The following is a 22,678-nucleotide window of genomic DNA, read 5'->3' on the forward strand; positions in this document are numbered from 1 at the left end:
CATCATTAATGAAGATGTTGAACAATATGGGTCCAAGGACAGAGCCTTGGGGGACCCCACTGGTCACAGGGCACCATGATGAGTGACTTCCATCAATTACTACCCTCTGGGTCTGACCACAGAGCCAATTTTCCAGCCAGTGGATTGTGGTGGACCCAAGGCCACAATTGGCCATTTTCGCCAAGAGGTGATCATGGGATACCAGATCGAAGGCTTTTTCGAAATCAAGATATATGACATCAATCTCTTCTCCCTTGTCCAGGTGATAGGTCACCTGGTCATAGAAGGAAATGAGATTGGTCAAGCAAGACCTACCCGCAACAAACCCGTGCTGGCTGTCCCTCAGGATGTTGGCATCAGCCAGTCCATTAAGGATGGCTTCTTTAATAAACTTTTTAAGATCTTCCCCAGGATAGAAGTCAGGCTGATGGGCCTATAGTTAGCCAGATCCACTTTCCTCCCTTTCTTGAAGATGGGCACCACACATTGGCCTTCTTCCAGTCTTCAAGCACTTCACCAGAGCACCAGGAGTTTTCAAAGATCTGTGCCAGAGGCTGGGCTATGATGCTTGCCAGCTCCTTGAGTACCCTATGGTGTAGATTGTCAGGGCTGGCTGACTTGAAGGTATCCAGCTTCTCAAGGTGTTTTTGATGGTGTTGGATTGATTTATTCCCAACTGAATGTTTAACTCCAGCTGTAGCACTTCTCTAAGGTTAGTTACTTTTACCAAGGCAACCCACAGCTTAAGAGAAGGCTGGGCAGGCATCTGGCTGGGATTATCTGACCTCAGCGCTCCTTCCTGCCTAGACATGCGGTCAGACTTGATCTGCTGAGGTCCCTTCCGACACTAACATCTATGAATCTATAACCCACAGCTTGTGGAACAGATCTGGCCTGCACTTCACTATGGGTGCACAAATTCCCAGCTGTTTGATCCTCGCCACATTTGGCTACTGGCACACCGATTGCCTCCACACACTCCAGCTGGCTACTCCAGCCTGCATGGAGACCTGCTTTTCCTTACTGTAACCTCTACTCCCTATCACTGGACCCTAGGTCCTAGCTTTTAAATTGCTGTGGGTGCCACCCAGTTGGGTGGCACATGCAGCATTTAAAAGGCAGTAGAGCCATGAACAAGGTTGGAGAGTGGCAAGAAAGGGTGGCATTTAAACCCCAAGAGCTGGGAACCAGGACAAGGATGGCTTCCCCCAAATCTGAAATCCTCTAGGTCTCTGGAAAAACTCCAAACCTGAGCACACCTGCCTCCTGCAGCTGTACTCCTCCAGGCTGAAGTGAGGCTTCTTTTCCCACCTTAGAATGCGCCCCCCCCAATTCCAACAAACACTCCCTTGGAAAAAGGAAGGGAAAGCCAAGAAGTATGGGACGCTGGGTATCCTTAACATTGAGGAAGCATATAGCCATTCAACTTAGGCAAGAAGGGAGACATCTACCTGGTTGGAAGATGTAGAACTTCCTTGAAGAAGACCCATTTTTCTTCCACAAGAAAGCCTTTGAACAGTGGTATGCTCTCTTTTTCTGTCAAGAGAAATCCTTTTCTCCTGATACAAATGCAATGCCTGCTAATGGCCTTAGACAGTTCATGTTGTTGTCAATTAGTATCTTAAACCAAATTTTTAGAAATACCTTGATGACTTCTTTGCTTGGGATGTTAACTGGCTGCCACCCGTTCTCTTGAAGCTTCCGTAAGTTATCAAATTTTTTATTCACATCATCTACCTGTTGAACGAAAAAGGGAACAGGGCTAATTTATGACACCATTACAATGGATAGATTGCTTTATTCAAACTATTTTTAGAACAGCTTGCGTATGTTGGTAGCTTTGCATTAAATATAGAAGCAGACTGAACTACAACAGAGTGGAAGAAAAATGTACCAAAGCCTCCCAGGTAATACATTTCATGTAAGTGTTACACTAACGCTCAAACATTAGATTAAAAGATGATTGCATTATTCAGAAGGGAACTTGTAACATCTCATTTAAGTCTCATGTGGTAAGTGTACAATCACATCCAGAAGAACTTAGCTCCTATAATTAAAGGAGTCAGCTTACAGCCTACTCTTCATGTTGAACTAACATTGAATGTTAGAAATTGTTCTATCAAAGATGTTTTCTTCCTAAGGATTATGGAAAACATTATATAATAGACCCAAAAGTGGCAACACCAAAACTCCCTGTGCAGAAACACTTCAGTATAGACTTGTTTGCTATATCTGCCTCCTTTTCCAGACACCTTCATAGTCTGTTTGGTTCTTTCTTAGGGCATGAGAAAACTACAATCACAAGCTAGCAATACAGTAGTCTTATTCAACAACAAGTCAGAGAGCTGTTACATATGTTTTGTTAATCTCTTAAATAGTGGAGGTCCAGATGGATCTGTTCATGGTAGACTGACCCTAGAAATATTATCCTTCTTATTCCACAAATTTTCTTCTGCCACTCAGTATACACCAGGAACTGAACAAGGAGGAAAGAATTATTTCAAATTTGTCTCTGCAGCTTCCCCATTCTTCCTCCTAGGCAACACAGTGTTAGTTTACACCAATCTTCCAGGTGCAGAACTACCTTCATTAACCAAAGGTTTTTTTTTCCCCCCAAGATGCCTGCAAGTTTACAGAATGCAGATCCACCCCCTTTCTTGAGAGAATGCAAAGGACAAAAATAAATTCCCTTTTAGGAAATGCATCTGAACTGTTATGACCCTCATTTTCCCCACCGGATTCCAATGAGTTGTAAACACTGTTCTCTGTTCTAGTCTCTTATAGTGCTTCCAGCCTGGTACCAGACTGAAGTTTGGACTTTACCGCATAGCTTTCTTAGCACACTGGCTAAGAACTGGTAACCAGACCACTGAGGCAGTAAATACAAAATACCGGGGTCTAAAACCCAAGAGCAAGTTCCACACAAAGAACGCAACACATTGAAAAAAATTATATTAGTTGTGCAGTGTTTCTGTATTTTGCTTAACATTGAGTACATACCTGAAAACTAACCATATCCCAAAATCCATCCAGATCTGTGCACGTTGTTTCCTTTTCACCACGTTTGAATTCACAATTATCTACCAGTCCTTCAAACTGTTTAAACCTTTCTGTTATGAGCAGTCTTGTCTGACCAACTGTTGTGCGAATCAGATCTTTTGCTAATGGCAACAAGAAGTCAGTTATTAAAAAAAACCCCAAAACAAAGCCTCAAAAGTATCCCTCAGTTGATAAGCAAAGCCTCAACAGTATCCCTCAATTGATAAGCAAAGTGGCTTTAACTGATCAAGTATAAAGTGCTACCCTGGGGATCTTCAGAGGAGACTGGACTAACACGTGGCTGGGGTTATTTGACCCCAGCAGTCTTTCCTGCGCAGAGCAGGGGGGCTGGACCCAATGATCTTACAAGATCCCTTCCAGTCCTAAACTGCTGTGAATCTGTGTGCTGGAATTTACCTGCTATGTAATCAGACTTCAGATTGGCAGCATCCCAAACAATACTTATAGTCCTCATACATTGCAGACCATTCCTCAAATACACTTCTTCATATAACTTTAGAAGGGAACCTTATATATACAGTCATTCCCCCTCCCCAAAAGAACAATTATGTATATACTAGTTTACAATATGATGTAACATTTTTTGTATTACTTGTGTTTCTTGCTGAATTTGAAGAATTCCATTCATTTCTTTAGTGAATACCTAATGCCACCATGCTAAGCACTCCCCACTTAACTTTTACTTCTAATGTGAACAGTCTCACATTAAAATATTCATATAAACCATATGGCTTTGCCCAGTAACCAATCTAAATTTTACAGACAACACTAAATGGCCAAAACAATACAAGAACAGTGCTCTCCCCCTTCCTCCAAGATGCTTGGAATGCACAAGAAACCCACCCTGGGACTGACCACCTGTTTGCTCTTACCATCCTCTGGGATGTCCAGATCACATTTTCCATCCCACTGGAGACACTCTGACATCAGCTTCTCAGTCTCAGACTGAAGAACATTTCTAAAAAAATAAAGGGAAGGTAAAGAATTGGTGGGAATAAAAGTTCAAAAATAGTCTGCCACTATCACAATGGTAGCCTTTGGTGCTATCTTTTAATCTTTTATTTTGACAAAAAAGTGCCTTTTGGAACAGGACTAATTGGATTTTTTTTTTTTAAGCTTGCTGGTCTAGTCTAAGCCAGTGTTTCCAAAACTTTGGAGTTTACCCTAGTGGGTTGTAAAGTCAACCATGCTTGGTGGGTTGTCAAGTCAGTCACTCTCATTCCACCTCCTCCCCTCAGCGAATTGTCACTTATTCCTCAACAAGGCATAACACACAGTTTGGGAAATTATGACTTGAGCAAACACTTGGAGATAGTTGCTCTTACTCTCAAGCTTGCTCCTCTTGATTTAAAGCATTAGCCTTTATGAAAGAAAGCAAAAGCAAAAGCAAGTGAAAGCACTGTCTACTGCAAAGGAACAAACAGAATAAGAATGGAGGATTTGCTTAGTTCATTCTGAGAAAAATGTGACATACATCTACAATCCAATACATATTTAAGCTATGTGTCCATTTTAAGTACTCCTAGGAAAAGCTGCAGGAGAATGAACAAGGATTAACAAAAACCTAAAATAGGGCACATCATGCTCTCGATCTTCTGTTTTATCCTGTTTTGTTTCCATTGCTGAGACATCTGAAAACACTGGAATAGTTTCATTTGATTTCTGAACACCTTCCTCATTTGAGAGAGAGCCTGAAAAATAAGTGAGGGACATTTTAATTATACTATTTTAGTATTTGGCAAAAGGAGGAGTAAATTAAGTGAATCACAATACTACACCTTTCTTTGCTTTTGGAGATTTTGTAGGAATCTGCTGTTGTTCAGAGCTTTTATCAGTGCCTCTCTCAGCAGCTGAAGTGTTACTTTCTGAATCAGACTTTTGTGCCACGGCTTCTCTGCAATTTTTTTCTGACCCCATACTAGGGAACAGTAAGAGTAGCAATTTTTTTTAGCAGGTTTTAAAATTGGCAAAGATAACCAACAGTTAACACAATTAAAGGGGCAAGACATCTTGGAGAAAAAGGTTAAGTGGGGAAATAACAAGTTTTCAAAAATTTGAAAATCTGTCAAAGAGGGAGAACGTATATGCTCCCTTGCTGTAAAGGGCAGGACATGAAGCAATGGCTTTAATGTGCAGCAGTGTCTATTTATTGGATGTCAGGAAAAACTTCCTATTGTTAGAAGAGCGAGGCAGTGGAACAGACTGCCCAGAGGAGCCCTGGAACCTCCTTCACTGGAGGTTTTCCAGAGGAGGCTGGATAAGCATTGCTGAGGGATGATTCAGGAAAAGCATTCCTGCACTGAGGCATGGGGTTGGATCAGATTACCCTCAAGGTCCCTTCCAACCCATAATCATATGCTCTTCATGTTCCATGAAATCTAGATCAACTGCTTTCTGAGAGGAGGGGCTTTTCCAAACCCAAAAGAAAGTGTGTATTTCATAGTATATATTAAGACACCACATTATCTTGGAATCCTGTACTTCTAAGGCATGGGATTATAGTCTGGGACTTCCTTTACCATTCCTTTGTCAAATGTGGACTTGGGGGATAGTGATTTTTATAGGATTCTGGAGAGTGCTCTTATTACATGCTAGATGTCCATTCAGTTCATACATTTCCTTAGACTAAATATCAGAGTGCTTTCCACATAAAATCGCAATGACAGTTCTTAATCATTTAGGAAGTCATCAACAGGAAGCTGAATGACAAGAGAAGATTCTTACACTAGAGAGCTCCATGTGAAACTAGGTGTCAAAAATGCGTTTGCCCTGGAAGGAGTCATGGGTGTAACTTTGTAAGCTGTTAAGCCATCTAATGGCTGAAATACGAAGTTCTGAGGAGCAAAAGAGCGCATTCGCTGCCTCGCTGGAGCAGGACCATTTGTCACTGGTAAGTTATTTTCCTGTATGGTCTTTTCCTCAAGAAGTTCTAGTGATGTTGAATTTTTGGAGTCAGTAACCAAGTCTTCAGCTATTGGGTGCAGAGTATTTTCTTCCCCTTCATGTTTAGAAGGTAGGGTCTGTAATAGCACAAGACAAAGCAAACATTTAAATAAGATGTGAAGCACAAGGAGCTGATCTGTACATTACAGTATGTCACCTGGTTCCTGCAACATTTACTGTTTGCATATGCTAAAGTAGTATAATAGCAGAGGTGTTAGAAAATTGCAGGAAGGCAACAACAACAACTCAAAATCAGCCTCCTGGTGAATATGACAAGACTTAAGAGACTGACTAAACTATGAGATAGGAAAATATGACATCCAGGATGCATAAACTACAAAGATTCAAAGGGTGCAAAGTTACACAAATTGTTTTGCTACAGCTGGAAGCCAAAAGATCAAAATGACACTAATAATTAGTCATGCTAACAAAGGGAAAGCTGCAGTCGGGGATCTGGGCATGAGGAACAAAAGAGTTTGAAGCAGCAAAAGTTGCCTGGCCCATTTGCAAAGGGTGGCAGGAGTTCAGGTGACGTAAGCATGCATTTAGACTATTTAATGTGTTGTTAAATCCCTTTTATCTCATATAATGTCCCCCCCCTGTCCCCCACCCATGGTTTGAGTGCTGGAAGCTGCAGAGAAGCAGGGGGTAGAAAACTCTGGGCATGTCCAAATCACCTTTCTCCTTCCAAGCAATTCCTTACTCTCTCCTGCCCATCAGGGTCTTTCCTCACCCACTGGGAAAATCCTACGGAAACTTTGAGCAGGGGTTGGTACTCACTGCCAGCCCTTGCTGGAAATCTGATAGCTCTGCAATGCCTAAAAGTAGATGGGTATACTTTGAACCCTTTGCAGTATATATGCAGACACCTCCAAACCAGGAAAATTGTGAACTGTTCCCAATCAGTGACCTACCTGGAACAGTTCAAGTGTGATCTGTGCCCACACCCTTAAACTCCATTCCATGTTACTTTAGCTTTAAAGTACTATATTGTAGGCATTAGTCTTAAGAATGTATTCTACCCAAGGGATAGAACTTGTAGTTTGAAACATCCATGGAACCAGGAAATTAAGATAGTGATAGAATTTCTATCCACAAATTAAAACTAGGTTTAAGTTTAGATTCAAGCCTCAAGGTTCACTATTATTGAATGTTCTTGCTTTGAGCCCAAGACTTGCATTCCTTCCTTAACAGGCCAGTTACACCTAGATAGCGGTAAGATAAAAGAGGTTAGCTTGATGTCATGCAACACACTGCTATCATCAAAACACAGACAAGTTATTACCCCAATGAAGACCTCAATCTTAAGTTATAGCAGTGAGATAATGAGTCTGTGTAGTACCATGGTTGGTGCTAGTTTTAGTCCCCAGATGTCAGTAGATTAAATACTGGCCCAGAAAGTCGCCTGATATTTTTGGTGGTTCTCAATCTTAAAATTAAATTTTGCAACTATGAAAATATTGTTCTATTTTCTAAGCACAAAACATCTGTTCAGACACTGATGCATATAAAGTGATGCAACACTTATGCGAGTCTTCAGTGAGGAATGGATTATGCTAAATTCAAAAGTGCTAGTTTTGAACCAGTATATTGTGAACGCAATGCAGAACTTCCTATTCAAGAAATGAGGCTCAGGGCATTACAAATGTCAATACTGAATATTGCCTGCATCTAGTATTTAAGGTTTAGTTTGAAATCAGAGTCCTTAATAGTCACAGTGTAAAATAATTAAATCTGAAAACTTAAGGAAAACCAAAGGTGTCAAAGATCCAACCTGCAAAGCCGTTATCTGGCCACTGGTGCTGTCCAAAATGCCACTGGACCAGCCCCATGCATAAGGCCAGATATGTGCACCGCACACTGCAACCGCTCCAGCAGGTCTAGGACCCATGATGCACATGGTGCCCACTTTGGGGTTCACGCCGCTTGCAGCACCAGCCCCAGCGAGTCTGGAACACACTGCACACAGTACCCGTTTCAGGATAAAAATCACAAGGTCCTAGGAAAGGGCACCAGTCATAGACTGACTGTGGGGTGGGAAGAAGCACCACTCAACCCAGACTGGCATGACAAACGGGGAAACAGCAGGTCTGTGTCATTAATCTGGCCCACAGGGCCAGAAGAGTTTGACACCCTTAAGTTAAACAGCACTCAGTTTCCAGTTACCCAAACCAGACCTCACATCAAAACAGATCTATTGTAGAACAAGTACTTTCACCTGGCATTAGCTTGCTGTAGATATTGTTGAATGTTAGTACTGTTCATTTTTCATAACTACATTACATACCTTATTTTTGTCAGCTTTGATCTCTTTTTGCTCTTTTTCTTTACTTGTTTCCTTTTTTTGTGGTTGGACACCTAAGGTAGAACAAATTCCGACCATTTAAGACAGCGGTCTCCAACCTTTTAAAGTAGGAGTTTGCTTTTAATTTAAAAGCAACCCAAGATCTACCATGCACCCCACCCCTGACACATACACACACACACACACACACAGAGCAGTTAAGTATGTGGGGAGGGAAAAGAGGGGTGTGTAGATTAAGACAGAGGGAGAAAAAATTATTTGGGGGCACGCCCCCCGCCCCAGCCCTAGCCCCACTCCCCTGCCCTGCCATGGCAGTGAGTGGGATGGGGCAGGGGCAGGCCCTGCACAGTGGGATGGAGCTGTGAGGGGCTCGTCTGGGGGGCGTGGGGAGGGGCATGCATCCCAGGAGGGCATGGGGAACATGCGGGGCAGGCTGGACTCTTCCCAGCAAGGATGTTGGGCCAGACTGTGCTTGGGCCAGGCAGCAGCGCTGGGTTTGGAGCTACGGGGTGGGGCTGCAGCCACCTGAAAATTTGCTGTAGCCCTCTCAGTGCTGCCACCACCCACCCCAAGCACAGCCCGGCCCTGCCAGGAACAGCTCAGGGCAGCCTCCCAGCCCTAGCCCACCCTCCCCCATGCACAAATCCCAGGAACATGCCCCCTATACCCAGGGAGGCGGGGAGTGGGAAGGGAAGGCTGTACCGGGGTCTTCCTTGCAGGGGGACTGGGTTGGGCTGCAGTCAGGGAGGAGGCCTACAGCGAATTTTTGGGTGGCTGCAGCCACCCATGCTGCCCCGTGTTGGTGGGAGAGGGAGGGCGGGGCACATGCCCCACCATCTGTGTCCGGTGGAGGCAGCTGCTGCTGCCCACTGGGCTTTGTACCCTGAGCCCTGCTGCAGCTGACCCAGGAACAGCCAGACACTACATATGCTTATCATATGGTTAGTTCATATAGCAGTCAAAAATAAAGTGCTGCATATTAGAAGGATTACAGAACAAACAATATTTTAAGAAATCCTGCAGTTCATACAAAAAAAACTTCTAGGATTTAGCACAAGTACAGTACTCTTAAGAATAACAATCAGATTCTTCCCTATTGCAGATATTGGCATTTAAAAATTATGTAATGCAACAACCGTGTTTTATAGCTTCTGGTAGAACTAGTACTCCAGCCTAAATTTATACAGATCCAGCTTCTCCCAATTTAAAGTCTAGGCTACACTAAATATTAAAAATAGGCCGAAAAGATATCAAATAGTTTACATTCAGATTTTGCTCTACTTTCACATGTAGTAGCACCGAAAGAATGAAGTAAACCACTAGCAGGGCTGTAATTATCCGAGTGACAAGCTTTTGTAGGTTACTTCCAAGATATATTCCAAAGGGGCAATACACAATATATTTGATATAGTATGTTATAGTTTCTTCCCCTCAAGAATTCATTAAAAATTGTTTCAGTAGAGCCATAAAAATTATGGTCCCACTATTCCATGTACTCTACAAAAATGGATGAAGCAGCCAATCTGTGACCCAAAAAACATATTTCCTTTGGAGATTATCTGTTCCTGCATACAGATTATTTATAAATTACTGTATAGCACTCATAAACAAGCTACAAAAAATTAAGACAAATTAGAAAAGTCCAAGTTGCCGGAGCACAATTAGCATATAGATATTGATAGTAGCGCATCCTACATTTGTTCAACGTTGACTTCTGCATGGGACGTGAATGCTGATATTGAGACTGCAGTTATATGATGTTCTTCCACAGGGACTGCTAATTTCAGCATTTGGATTCTTTATTTTCACCAATTTCATGTTAAGATTTACATGTTGCCTTGGAACACACATCGCTCCGAATCTCAACTGTACAACCAGCATTAGTTTTTCTGCAAGCAAAACACTGTAAATATTTAATGTTTCACTTACCCTTGGTGGTAGCTGGTTTTATCAGCTGTTTAGTCACAGAAGCTGCTGCTCTGGTGAGTCTTAAATTTGAGACTGTGGGGGGGCCTCCAGGTTGCAACACTGCAAAATACATAGACAAGTATACCTCCACGGCTATTTCAACAAAACTCATAGCAAAGCAACATTCACTTGAAGCAACTGTCAAATTTTAGGCAAATCTGGCTTTTGCAGAAGCAAGCAGCCTGTGTACTGGCACTAGAAAGTGCTGTATTAGCTTGCCAGGGTCTGTAGCAGGGTTGTCTCTTTGTCAGAATAGCTCATGCTCCCAGACTGCTGAAAGACAGAGGTGCACTGATATATTGGTCACATAATCAGATCGGCACTGATAACAGGAAAATTAACATTATCGGCAATCAGCTTTTTTTGGGTCGGTAATGTCACTGATAAATGCTACATGCATACGTGCAGCCACAGCATGTATGCAGCCAAGAACACAGCCCAGCAGGTTGGATAGCAGCTTCCTGCCGGTACGTCTGTGGGGGGAAAGGGGCATGGGGGACGGCAGATGGAGGCCCCCATGATGGCTCGATGAGGGAGGGAGTGGGGCAGGGGCAGGAGCTGCCCAGCCAGGGTGGTGACTGTGACCCCAGGGCTGGGAGCGAGACAGGGAATTTTTGGGTGGCCATAGCCCCTCAGCACCCCACCTAAATATCACCCCTGCTCAGGGTGGGAAAGGGAGCAGAATGGAGTGCCCTGGCAGTGCTGGGAGGGTTTATGGGGCTATGGCCACCCCAAAATGCCCCATAGCCCCCCCTCCTAGAGCTGCCACTGTCCACCCCTTGCAGCTGAGCCTGCCCCTGCCTGTCCTGAGCCAAGCCCCCCACCCCCCACTGGGAAGAGGCTGCCGCAGTCCCTGGCCCTAAGCCCACAGGGGGCAGCCCGCCCTCGCCTCATGCACAAGTCTGGGGGTGCACACGCCCCCAGTGCCTCCCCCGGGTGTGCACAGTGACAGGGAGCTGCCCCCTCTCCCCACCCCTCGCACCTCTTGGGTGAGCCACCCGCAGCTCCATCCCACTCCTGGCCCCAGGGTCATATTCACTACCCTGGCTGGGCAGTGCCTATCCCTGCCCCACTCCCTCCCTCACTGTGGGGGCTTCCATCTGCCCCCCCACCCCCTCCTTCCCCCACTGAATTATGGGCAGAAGGCTGTTCTCCAAGCTGCTGGGCTGCATTCCTGTAAAATGGCTATCAGATCAGCATCAGCTGATATGACTGGTTAATAATCAGCTATTGGTATCAGCTAAGAAAATTATTATTGGTGCACCCCTACTGGAAGCACAAGTTCAGACCTGGTATCTTTGCTCTGAGGTGCTTAGACTTGTCTAAAGCTTGAGAAATATCCTTTGTACTATGGATGTGCTAAAGCCTCAAATGAGATCAAGGCAATTACTAGACTAAAAAGTAAGCTCTGAAGGGCAGTTTTGCATGTGTGTAGCCTAAATAGGTTTATTTATTTTTAGGCACTGAGAAACAGTAAGTTATCCAAAAAATGCATTGTGGACCTAGGAATTGGAAAAGACACCCAACTCAAAAGAAATGCCATTCAGTAGGTCCACCTAGCCCAGCATCCTCTCCCTTTCAGTGGCAGAAAGTGGATGCTGCGGAAGACCATGAACGTGACATGTTCCAAATTTTGTATGCCCTGCTCCTATCTCATTGCAGCTTTCAGCATTCAAAAGTTTAGGAAGATCGCATTCAGAGGCTGTACCCCTATCCACCATGTTCAACACCTACTGATAGTCCTTTCCTCCAAGAATTGGTCCAATCCCCTTCTGAACTGGATTAAGCTATCAGCCTCTACAACATCTTGTGACCATGAATTTTACAAGTTAATTACAGGCTGCCTGAAAAAGAACTTCCTTTTGTTCATTTTAAACCTACCACCTAAGATTAATTTCATATCCCCTAGCTCTAGGCATCTGAGAGGTCATAAATAACAATACATCAATCGGATTCATCCTGATTCAGTCTTATTGACACCCTCAGAGATCTCTCATAGGCTAGTGAATCATGTTCACAGCTGGTACATCTCCAGAAGTATGCCCTTCCTATTTAGACTTGGAATTCCTACCCACTGAGTTCTTGGGTACATTTAAAAACTAAAAAATAATCAGTTCAGATCTCTCCCCTGCTAACTTAATGCACTCTTTGACATAGATTGCCACTCCTCCATCACCAACAACTATTCCATCACCCTTGTATAGTTTGTATCCTGGTGTTAGTGTCCCATTAATTTTTCTCATTCTGCCACATTTTGGAGATACCTATTATGTCAGTACTGTCATTTAATGCCAGGCATTCTAGTCTCGCCCCCACCTCCCCCCACCCAGCTTAAGCATGCAAGCGTTTTTTATTATTGTCTCGTTGCCTACTTTTGTGTGTCCTGTTAACTCAGGAATCTATACTTTTGTTGCTTCTCTCTGTGCTTAATTAACCTGAGCCCTCCTGTACTGTTTCCTGTCCTCTCGGAGAGGCTCTGAATTGCAAGCGATTTCACCTCCTTAGTGTACTCTTCCAGACCTGCCAGCTTTCCCCCAGTTTTCAGTCTCCTCTATCAACTGTTCATTACCATTCTGGTTTAGGTGGAGCCCATCCTTCCTGAAAGGCTCCTCCTATCCCCAGTGGATCCTCAGTTCCCAATAAACCTAACTCCCCACCCCCAGCCCTGCCTCTACACCATCTCCTCAACTGCATGTTAAAACTCTGCAGCTTTGTCTGCCTCCAGTAATCAAGGCATGGTACTAGAAGCATTTCAGAAAATACCAGATCCAACTCCTTTTACTCTTGCCCCTCAGCAAGCTGCCTGGCAAACTGCCCTGCTTGCTCTCTGCTATTCACTTAGGAACTCCCTTTTACGCTGACCTAGGGCTGGGCTAGCTCTACTCCCTCATTAGGGCACAAGTGGAACCAAAGGCAGCAACTTCTCCCGGGCGCAAATACACACTCCAAGCACACTGTCATAACCACCACCAAACGACCAGGCCAAATTCACTCACTTTGCAGTTGCCAGGAGCCAGATGCAGCTCCTTTTCCTCTTGGCTACCTACTGGGGTGCCTTTGCAAACTAACCTAACCTATTTGTTCTCCCCTGTTCACTCCCAAAATGAAGTCTTAACTGAAAGGCCACCTTTCTCCCCGCAAAACAATCAAACCATTTTCAGACTAGACATTTCAGTCTAGAAGGTGCCAGGGTGAATGAACTCAGAGTGAATTTTTAAATTAAAATAAGCATGTCTAATTAAGAGTCCATAATTCAGTCTGAATTCACAGAAAGCTAGTCAGAAGCCCAAATTAACTATCAACTATTGGGACTATTTTCAAATGCTGAATTTATTCCTTTTCAGCTTAAGAAAACACTGCTTTTGTATAAACAGAACCAAAGGGAAACATTTTATCTTCCAAGGGCAAGTTTTAAATATGGCACAGCATCATATGCTATATTAAATTTGTAGCTATATCACTTTTCTTCACAACTGAGTAAATGTTGGTATTTATTATCTCCAACAAGTGACAGTAAGTTTATCGTTGTTGTATAGCAAAGCTCAGCAGGAAAGCTTCTGGTCTCATTCTTTTCCCCTTGGGTATCCAATATATTAAAATATTTTCCATCCAACAAGCTTAATTTAAAAACACTATTTTAAAATGGAATTGCTCGGTTCCCAGACAAACTAGTGTGGCCAACATGAATCAGCAGCTTATTAGGCAAGAAAAAAAATCACCAAAATATAGAAAGAAAGAATCTGAATAAATATATGGAGTTGTTTATGCTTAAGGTAGACAGCTATTGTATCTTCCTAGTAAGCAATAGTACCAGATTTAGCATATGCCATATTTAGTTATAAATAAATCAGTATGCTTTAATTGTTATACCAAGCAATGATTGCCTATTAAAATAAACCAACATGCTAAGAGAGACAAGTAAAATCAATCACTTAAAGATTTACTGCTTGCTGATTTAAATACTTAATATTGCTGAATTTCATCAGATCTGCCCTGAAGTTTACTTAGATTTTTAAATTAGTTTGAGCATCCTGTATGAATCATCTCTCATAGCTATTTTAGGAACCTATATTACAGTTGTCTCTATGAGCCACAGCTCCAGACTAAGACACTTATTTGCTTAAAAATAATTGCAGCACGATTTTAAAAACATTTATGGAACCATTGCACAGTAAGTCTGATAACTGGACAGACGCTGTTGGCAGGATCCTGTTTTAATCTATGTGCCTGGATATGGTTACGTTATACCACTTACAAAGCAACAAGGCAGAAACACAGCCACACATCTAACTGTACTAATGCCTTGTACAGGATTTTAACTGATGCCCTATTAATACAAAGCAAATTGTTTCACTCAAGGCAGCTTAGCACATTCTTTTAAGAACTGTTCTTCAGTGTGTTGAGTCGCTTCAGGGACAGCAGTCTGAACTAAATCAGGGATTGCCAACCTGTGGATACATGTGGCACAAGTGGCACGGGCTGCCTCTCTATGTGGTACATGGCAGATTGGGGAGGGAGCAGGCAGCACAGCAGTAGATGGAGCAAGGAGCTGAAAACAGAGCAGCAGATCCAGCAGGGAGTAGAACCAAGTCACTCATATGCTGCCCTAATAACCTTTCAGAAAAGGATTAAACTGACCGCGAGAACCTTGCAACCCTCTACAGCCTCTGTAGTCTTACTATAAGTCTGTGTTTCTACATCCATATATTCCAGGAACAATTTCTTTGTTTGTGTAATTTGGTAAAACATATCTGCTCATGATCTAAATTTGAGCACCTGCGATAAAAAAAAACAAAAACAACCTTCTTTGCACTGAATAGACTTGGATTTATTAGAAAATTTCCCTAAATATCTGGAGACATGAGGAGGATGGAAGACGCATGGTAAACAGAATCAGTCACTTCCAGATCTTCCAGTTTAATTAAAAAGCCATGAAGGCAAAATGTGGCACAGGTGATAGAGCACTAAGCAATGGAGCCATGACACAGAACAAAAATTAAGTTCTGGAGACATCAATGCAGGCAGCAAACTACTGACAGAATATCAAAGGAAAAGGTAGTCCCTTGCTGACTAGATAAGAGAAGTTTCTACCTTAACAAATGATCAAAAAAAGAAATGATCGAGGAAGTGTATGGGATGCTGGAGTGTTTTGCACAAGTTCAGAAAACTGTTGGAGTCTGACAGGAACTACTCTACTGTTAGCAGTTAAAAGCTGACCTTGAAACATGGGGACAGCATAGGTACCAAAAGTATACTGGGGAATTTGCTTATACAAGTAAACTCAAATGTTAAAATATCAAGGATTTTGGGACTAGCTAATTAGTGGGAAGCTAGTGTCCATCATTATTATTAGAGAACAAACTTTTTACATAGCTTCAACAAAAATATTTACTTAAATAATTCTAATAGAACAATTTGAACATCTGCCACAATGTGTTATGAAGCATTCCACTTGCTTGTGAATCACACTGTGAAATTGTACACTTCATTTTCTTTGCTCAAGGGGAAAGCAAGAGAATGGAAAGTAGACCGAAATTTCAGTTTTATGGTTAGGAGCAAATTAAGCAATCCATTTCCCAGCACCGTGGACTTTAAACAGAACAGTTCCTCTCGCTTGGAACCATTCTACATTCATACCTTTTTTCCCTTTTTCAGTCACTTTGTCTGCAGGCGCCTGTCTACGTCCAGTTTGGGCAGAGTGAATGCTATGCCCATTGGTAGCACGGTCAGCACAGATCTACAAAGACAGTTTGAGTTTTGTGAATCTTCAGCATCCTAAGAATGAGTTAATCTAGTTACTTTCCTTATGTCCTGAGCAGGTTAATTTGTCCTGTCTGCAAAGCTCTGATGTCTTGAGGCAGGTGATCAGAACTGAGTGATATGAAGGCGTTGAAGAAGGGAGATTATGTTAACTGAAATCTCACTTTTGATGCTTCTATTAAATGTACATTATATTTCTAGTAACCTACTAGTGAAATCAGTTTAGGAAACTGGATTTTTAAAGCTTACTTGGAAAATGGGTAAAAATTTTCCATTCAAACTTTATACACATATTTTAGAAGACAGTTTTCAGAAAACATTTACTGTATTTACTCACACCCAAGATGAAGTTCTTTCCCCCAATCAACATGGAAAAGGTTGGGGGAGGAAGCCTAGTCTTAGAGACTTTTGAATAACAGTCCAGGGTTGGTTCAGCCAGAATTAAGCCACAACCTACCCCTGGCCAGGAGGTAGCTCGTGCAACAGAGCAGTGGCCACACAGTGGGGGAAGCACAAGGGAGACTAAACAGAGGTAGGGAATTGGGTGGGGAGAGAAACAGGCAAGGGGAGGCAAGCAGCAAGGGGAACAGGCACAAGCACAGGGTGAAGAAGTGGGCAGAGATAGGCAACAGAGAGCACATGGTTAGGGGAGGCAGAAGGGCACCAGAAGGGTCAGTAGCAGGAGGGACAGGCATAGGCATGAGGGGTAAAAGGTGGTTTGGAGGTAGAGGGACAAGTAGCAAAGGGGGGACAAAGCACCAGCGAGGAGAGGAAAAGTGATGTGGGGAGCAGGCACATTCATGTGGGGCCAAGGGGGCATGCAGGGGAGGCAGTCTGACCCATTGCTCTCCAGTGCTGCTTTATGGGGACAAATTTTAAGAAAACCGTTCGATAATTAGATTCTATGCATGGAAAATTATAACAAATTTATAATACTCCATGTATAGAATCTAATTATTAGGGGGTCATTTTAAATTCTACGTCATCTTGGATTCAGGTAAATACCACATGAAAAGGATAGCACAGTAAAAATCATGATTAGTGAGTCTTCAGATAACTCTGTCTCACCCAAATCAAATGTATTTGAGCTATACTATTACCTCTCTCAAAGGCTGCATCAAATTAAATGCTTTTTACGCAAGTAACGCCAAAATGGTACAATATTCAATTAAACTAGCAATTACGGTTGACATATTTCAGTCTTGACGGGGTGTTTAAGGACAAGGAATTTAAGACAATGCACCATGTATTTTTACTAGGATATATTAGGCTAGACATTTTCAGACTTCTGCCATAGCAAAAAACAGACTTTGGGTTCTCTCCTGAACTACCTGTCCTTTTGCTTGCAATCACAAATGGGTACATGGAAAGACAATACTAGTAAACCATTTTTGCAGTGCAATTTATCAGCCAGAAACATGAAGTGCAATGCGACTCCTAAAAGCACAAGCAAGTGTCCTGGGCTAGTTTATCTACTTCTCATCAGTATAGCTAGTTTATAATAGATAGAATATTTAACTTGGGTCTAGTATTTAACATGAATCTACACAAAGGACAAAAGTAAAAGACAAAAATACAGAATACACACCGTGAAAGGCTGAGATCTTGTTGATGTTTGTTCTGCTTGGCTCTTTGCCTTTGATCTTGTAATGCGTGTGGAGGAAGCAGGAGCCAACTAAAAACATCCCCAAAGAAATGTTAACATATTCCTTTTCCCTCCTATTATAACAATATTAGAAGAAAGTACTGTGAAAAAAGGTTGACATTTATCTGCACTTGAAAGTGAATTGGATTAAAGTAATTGCACTTTACTCCTGGCTTCCAAGTGTATTGAGCTGAAGAGGAACTAGGTAATATTATTCCACAGCAAGTGTCTGAACATGGAGCCATTCCACTCATTAGTAGCTCCATGTGTAGACAAACCCTAAGCCTGTGAACAGACATCACATTTGTCCCAGGACAGGCTTTTATCTGGGTTCATACAGACATACATATACATTATCCCACTTTAAGTCCTTTTGAAGTATTCCAGACAAAATGTACTAACACTTTTTCCTGGGACATCTGGTTGTATATCCATACAGTTATTTTTAGTTATTTTAGGGAGAAGTCTATCAGACTGCATGACCACCGGCAACCCATTGGCAAAGGAGTAGAAATGCAGCCCAATACATTTAAATAGGAAAGGCCAATACATTTAAATAGCTACACCACTGCTGTTTTGATCTAGGGCAGGGGTGGGCAACTATTTGGGCTGGAGGGCTGTTTACTGAGTTTTAGTAAGATGTTGAGGGCTGTGCACATGCACACTCTCACATGAGCTCCTATGCAGCTGGGCCAGAGCAGCAGCAGCAGGAGCCCGCCTGGGGCTATAGTGTCTTACCATTCTATCCGGCCCGCGGGTCCCCTAAAAAATTTAGAAAATTAATATCTATCCGTCTTTGGTTCCTGTCAAAAATGACAGAAACGAGGGGCAGTAGGACCCAGGGGAAGCCTGCCATTCTCCCACAACAGCAGGGCCCACCCAGCCCCACCCCCCAGCCAGAAGCCCCAGGAGGGGCTTCTAGGCTGGGACCATGTGGCTGCATGTCATTGGAAACTCAGGTAAGGGGGGAGGGCAAGGGAGGGCCCCGGGCAGAGAAGGAGCCCCAGGAAAAGCAGCCCCCACTCCATGGCCGGCACTCTCTGCTGCAGCCACTCACAGCACACACGGGGCTGTCCTGAGCAGGCACAGGCACCCCCAGCACTCAGCACCAGCTTGTAACCCACCACCGCAGCCAGTCTGGGCTCTGCACCAGCTCCAGGCTCACCCCTCGGGGCTGCGCCATGGCAGCTGCAGCTCCCCCGCAGCGTTTGCTGCTGCTGCCTGCCCAGAGCTTGCATGCTGGGCAGCACAGAGGCAGCAGTGGCAAAACACTGCCCGGTGCAGCAAGCGGGGGGGCTGCAGCTGCTTCCACCATGCACAACCCCCGTGGGTGAGCCCAGAGCTGGTGCAGGGCCCAGGCTGGCAGCAGGGGCAGGTTACAAGAGGGTACTGAATGCGGGGAAAAGCAGCCCGTCCTCCACTCCATGGCCAGCGCCCTGCGCTGCAGCCACTCACAGCCTACCTGGGGCTGCCTGTGCCTGCTCCGGACAGCCTCGCAAAGGCTGCAAGTGGCTGCAGCAGGGAGTGCCAGGCACGGGGCGGTGGAGGGGCCACTTTTCCCTGCACTCAGCACCAGCTCCTTCCCTGCCGGGGAGCAGGGAGTTGGGGCTTTACACTTCCCCCAGCCTGTAACGCAGGCTGGGCGGCACTGGGAGTGAACAGGTGCACAGGGCCCACACCAGTGTCCCAGGGCCAGCACTGGCGGGGCCCAGAGCAGAGCAGCAGGAGTACAGGGTCCTGGCTGGCGGGGGCTCTACGGAGCCAGGCCAGCTCCCTCCTCTCCCTGCTGATGGAGCCCAGCCTGGCTCCACAGACCCCTGCCAGCCTGTGCCCCACTCTGGGCCCCACCGGTGCTGGCCCTGAGACATTGGTCCCAAGATGGTGACCAGGGGGACAGGACACCTGTCAAGGGGCGGGGCTACCCATGTGGCCCTCGACAGCTCACCAAAACTGGGTAAGCGGCCCTCCACGCAAAATAATAGCCCCCCTGGTCTCTCTTCCTCCCTGCCCCCTGCCCCCCTTGCTGCCAGCCTGGCTGACACCAGCAGGCAGGAACCAACGGGCTGAGACCCACCGTCGGGGGAGAATCCCCCCAGCTTTTGGACCCCCCACTGTGCAGCTGGAGGGATCAGTCCCATGTCAGCGTGTGTCTGTTTTGTCCCCCACCGCGGTGCTGGGCAGGCAAGGCCAAGTTCCTATGTTGGCACCGGGGGGGTGGGGGCGGAACAAAATGATACTGGGCAGAAGCAGCCCCACCTGCCTGCCAGCATCCATCTCCCAGGCTGCCGTGTGGTGCTAGGCGAGCAGCTGGGCAGCGCTGCTTCCACCCAGCATTCCCTGCTGTGCCAGCAGAGGCCAGAGTGGGAGCTGCCACCCACCAGCCTGCTAATTGAATCTATCCATGGGTGGGCAGCAGCTCCAGCTCCAGCATGGGCCAAATAGAATCAATTAGCAGACCAGATATGGCCCCGCAAGCCATATTGTGCCTACCACTGATCTAGGCTCAGTCCCTGATACATTCAGTCCAGGGTCAAATAAAATGTCTGTTTACAAGTTAAGTGTTTTACCTTGATATCCTAGTTCAGGGGTGCTCAACACTGGCCCAGATCCAACACTGTATCACCCAATTTACAAGGCTCTCAAGTCTGAAGATTTGGCAGGGGGGTAGCCATGGTACCACTCCCCAGCTGTCAAATTTCTGGACCTGTAGGGAGGCCTGCAGGCCAGACAGTAGGATCTTCTCATCTGCTAGATCAGGCATGTGGGGCAGAAGCAGCGTGTGAGCAGAAGCTGCACAAGACCCAATGCTGGCATGGGGATGACTCTGGCCCATAGATCAGCCCCTCACCCCTTTTCCAGCATGCAGGTTTAAAAGTTCAAGCATCAATGTCCAAGTTTCTTCCCTTTTAAAAGCAGCCCAAACTCACTGGTATTATATCAAAGATAGATGGAGCTCAACCTTTCTAGATAAAAGTTGATATTAATCTTCATTAAAGATAAATGCATAAAGCATTATTTAACAGACCCAGCCCAAGACAGGCACCAATATCACTATTTTATTACCTTCTCCTTTGGCTTGACTGTCACTGCATTCTGTGATATAGATGGAAGAAAACCAGGTGCAGCAGGTTTGTAAAGTCCAACTTTAAATGCACCCTTTTTAGCTTTCTCTCTCTGCTCCTTTAGTTTTCGAAGTTCTTTTTCTTCTTTATAGCGTTGGAGCATTTCCTTGCGCTCATTTACACTTTTGATAGCTACATTTGTAGCTTGTTCTATGACAAAATAAAAACATACATTTAACCAGGTATGAAAAGACATTGTTCCACTTCAATTTAATTACTGCAAAATGAGGTGACTAGATTACCAGTGTTCCCTGATTTATTATAGAAACCACTGACAAATATTTAGAATTCTCCTGTGAAGAGACAAGAGGATGATACTGAGGAGCAGACTTATTTACCTAGACGTTATGCTTGCATTAAGGATTTCAGCTAAATGCTTTCCTGTATGAAGCTGCACAAGTTTAATTGGCCTAGAGCAACTGCATGTGAAATCTTATATTAGTTTTGGCTTGTTATATCAATTTACCTGGTAAAAAACAGATCACTGCTTTAGTTAAACCAGTATAAAACAAATCACTTTAGTTAAATCAGTGTAATTATATTTAGGCAGGCATAATAACCTAAACAAGGGCCAAGCATTAATAGAAATTGAAACTTGGGTACGGTTCAGTAGTGTTAGGCAACCATTAATCCTCTGGATCGCAGTGTACACATTATAGATCTAGTCAGGTGCCTAATGAATCCACTTGTATGGTGTTCTGCAACCATCATACCAAGACCTTTGACATGTACACCTAGGCAAGAGTATGGAGAGGAGCCTACCTAAGATCTACCATCCCCATCTACCACTGAGACAGAATCCAAAGGCCAGATCAAGTCCAGACGTTCAGTGCTTCGATGGCTGTAGCTTCTCCCAGAGGAAAAAATAAGAACTGCTGGCAACTGCCTAAGCAAGGGCGCATTTCTGTCAGGGGGATGTCCCTTAGCCTTTCTCCAACCAAAGAGTACCCAACAAGGCAGTGGAGCCTACAGTTTCAAGGCGCCCTATACTCGCCTTACTCTGGAGGTTGCACCACTGTGGCATTTTATAGGAACTATACCCGACCACAAGTAGCCCCACCATGTTGCCACTAGGCCCTCCAATAAGATGCAGTTTACCATCATGCCCAGGTATGTTCAGGGAACAGGAACAATATCTACACTCTTCAGAGCTCAAATTACAAACTGAAGGAAAATAAAAGGAGCCAAAATCTGAAATGCTTTTCAATTGAAGGGGACAAATAATCAGATTAATAATTTTATTTTAACTATTAATCTAAATTGTAACGATTTATAAGATGCACATTTGGAAAAAAAAATCTATCTGAAAAGTTTGTCCCTATTACAGTTAGAAGCATCACTTAATATTACAATAATTAAATTATACCCCCTTTGGTGAGGCCACAGCTGGAGTACTGCATCCAGTTTTGGGCTCCACAAAAAGGATGTGGAGAAGCTTGAGAGAGTCCAGAGAAGAGCCATGCGCATGATCAGAGGTCAGGAAAACAGACCTTACGATGACAGGCTGAGAGCCATGGGGCTCTTTAGCCTGGAAAAGCGCAGGCTCAGGGGTGATCTGATGGCCACCTATGCGTTTATCAGGGGTGACCACCAGGATCTGGGGGAACGTTTGTTCACCAGAATGCCCCAAGGGATGACGAGGTCAACTGCAAGACCATTTCAGGCTGGACATAAGGAAGAACTTCTTTACTGTCTGAGCCCCGAAGGTCTGGAACAGCCTGCCATCGGAGGTGGTTCAAGCACCTACACTGAACACCTTCAAGAGCAAATTGGATGCTTATCTTGCTGGGATCTTATGACCCCAGCTGACTTCCTGCCCTTTGAGCATGGGAGCTGGACTCGATGATCTTCCAAGGTCTCTTCCAGCCCTAATGT

The 22,678-nt window shown here is 44.4% G+C and overlaps 1 protein-coding gene across 4 annotated transcripts in view; it reads right to left on the reverse strand.

Annotated features, from left to right (window-relative positions):
- DLGAP5 (DLG associated protein 5) overlaps nucleotides 1-22,678 on the reverse strand; it is a 40,836-nt gene that overhangs the window by 11,933 nt on the left and 6,225 nt on the right. For all 4 annotated transcript variants that reach the window (XM_019550856.1, XM_019550855.1, XM_019550853.1 and 1 more), the window contains exons 3-13: nucleotides 20,745-20,953; nucleotides 17,625-17,711; nucleotides 15,914-16,013; nucleotides 10,238-10,336; nucleotides 8,291-8,361; nucleotides 5,785-6,080; nucleotides 4,839-4,978; nucleotides 4,625-4,751; nucleotides 3,933-4,018; nucleotides 3,001-3,161; nucleotides 1,645-1,737 (exon numbers count right to left, since the gene is read on the reverse strand). In XM_019550856.1, coding sequence (XP_019406401.1) covers nucleotides 1,645-1,737; nucleotides 3,001-3,161; nucleotides 3,933-4,018; nucleotides 4,625-4,751; nucleotides 4,839-4,978; nucleotides 5,785-6,080; nucleotides 8,291-8,361; nucleotides 10,238-10,336; nucleotides 15,914-16,013; nucleotides 17,625-17,711; nucleotides 20,745-20,953 — 1,469 coding nt within the window. The remainder of the gene's footprint in view (nucleotides 1-1,644; nucleotides 1,738-3,000; nucleotides 3,162-3,932; nucleotides 4,019-4,624; nucleotides 4,752-4,838; nucleotides 4,979-5,784; nucleotides 6,081-8,290; nucleotides 8,362-10,237; nucleotides 10,337-15,913; nucleotides 16,014-17,624; nucleotides 17,712-20,744; nucleotides 20,954-22,678) is intronic.

Source organism: Crocodylus porosus, unplaced genomic scaffold (assembly GCF_001723895.1).
Source record: "Crocodylus porosus isolate Cpor-Errol unplaced genomic scaffold, CroPor_comp1, whole genome shotgun sequence".
NCBI lineage: Eukaryota > Metazoa > Chordata > Crocodylia > Crocodylidae > Crocodylus > Crocodylus porosus.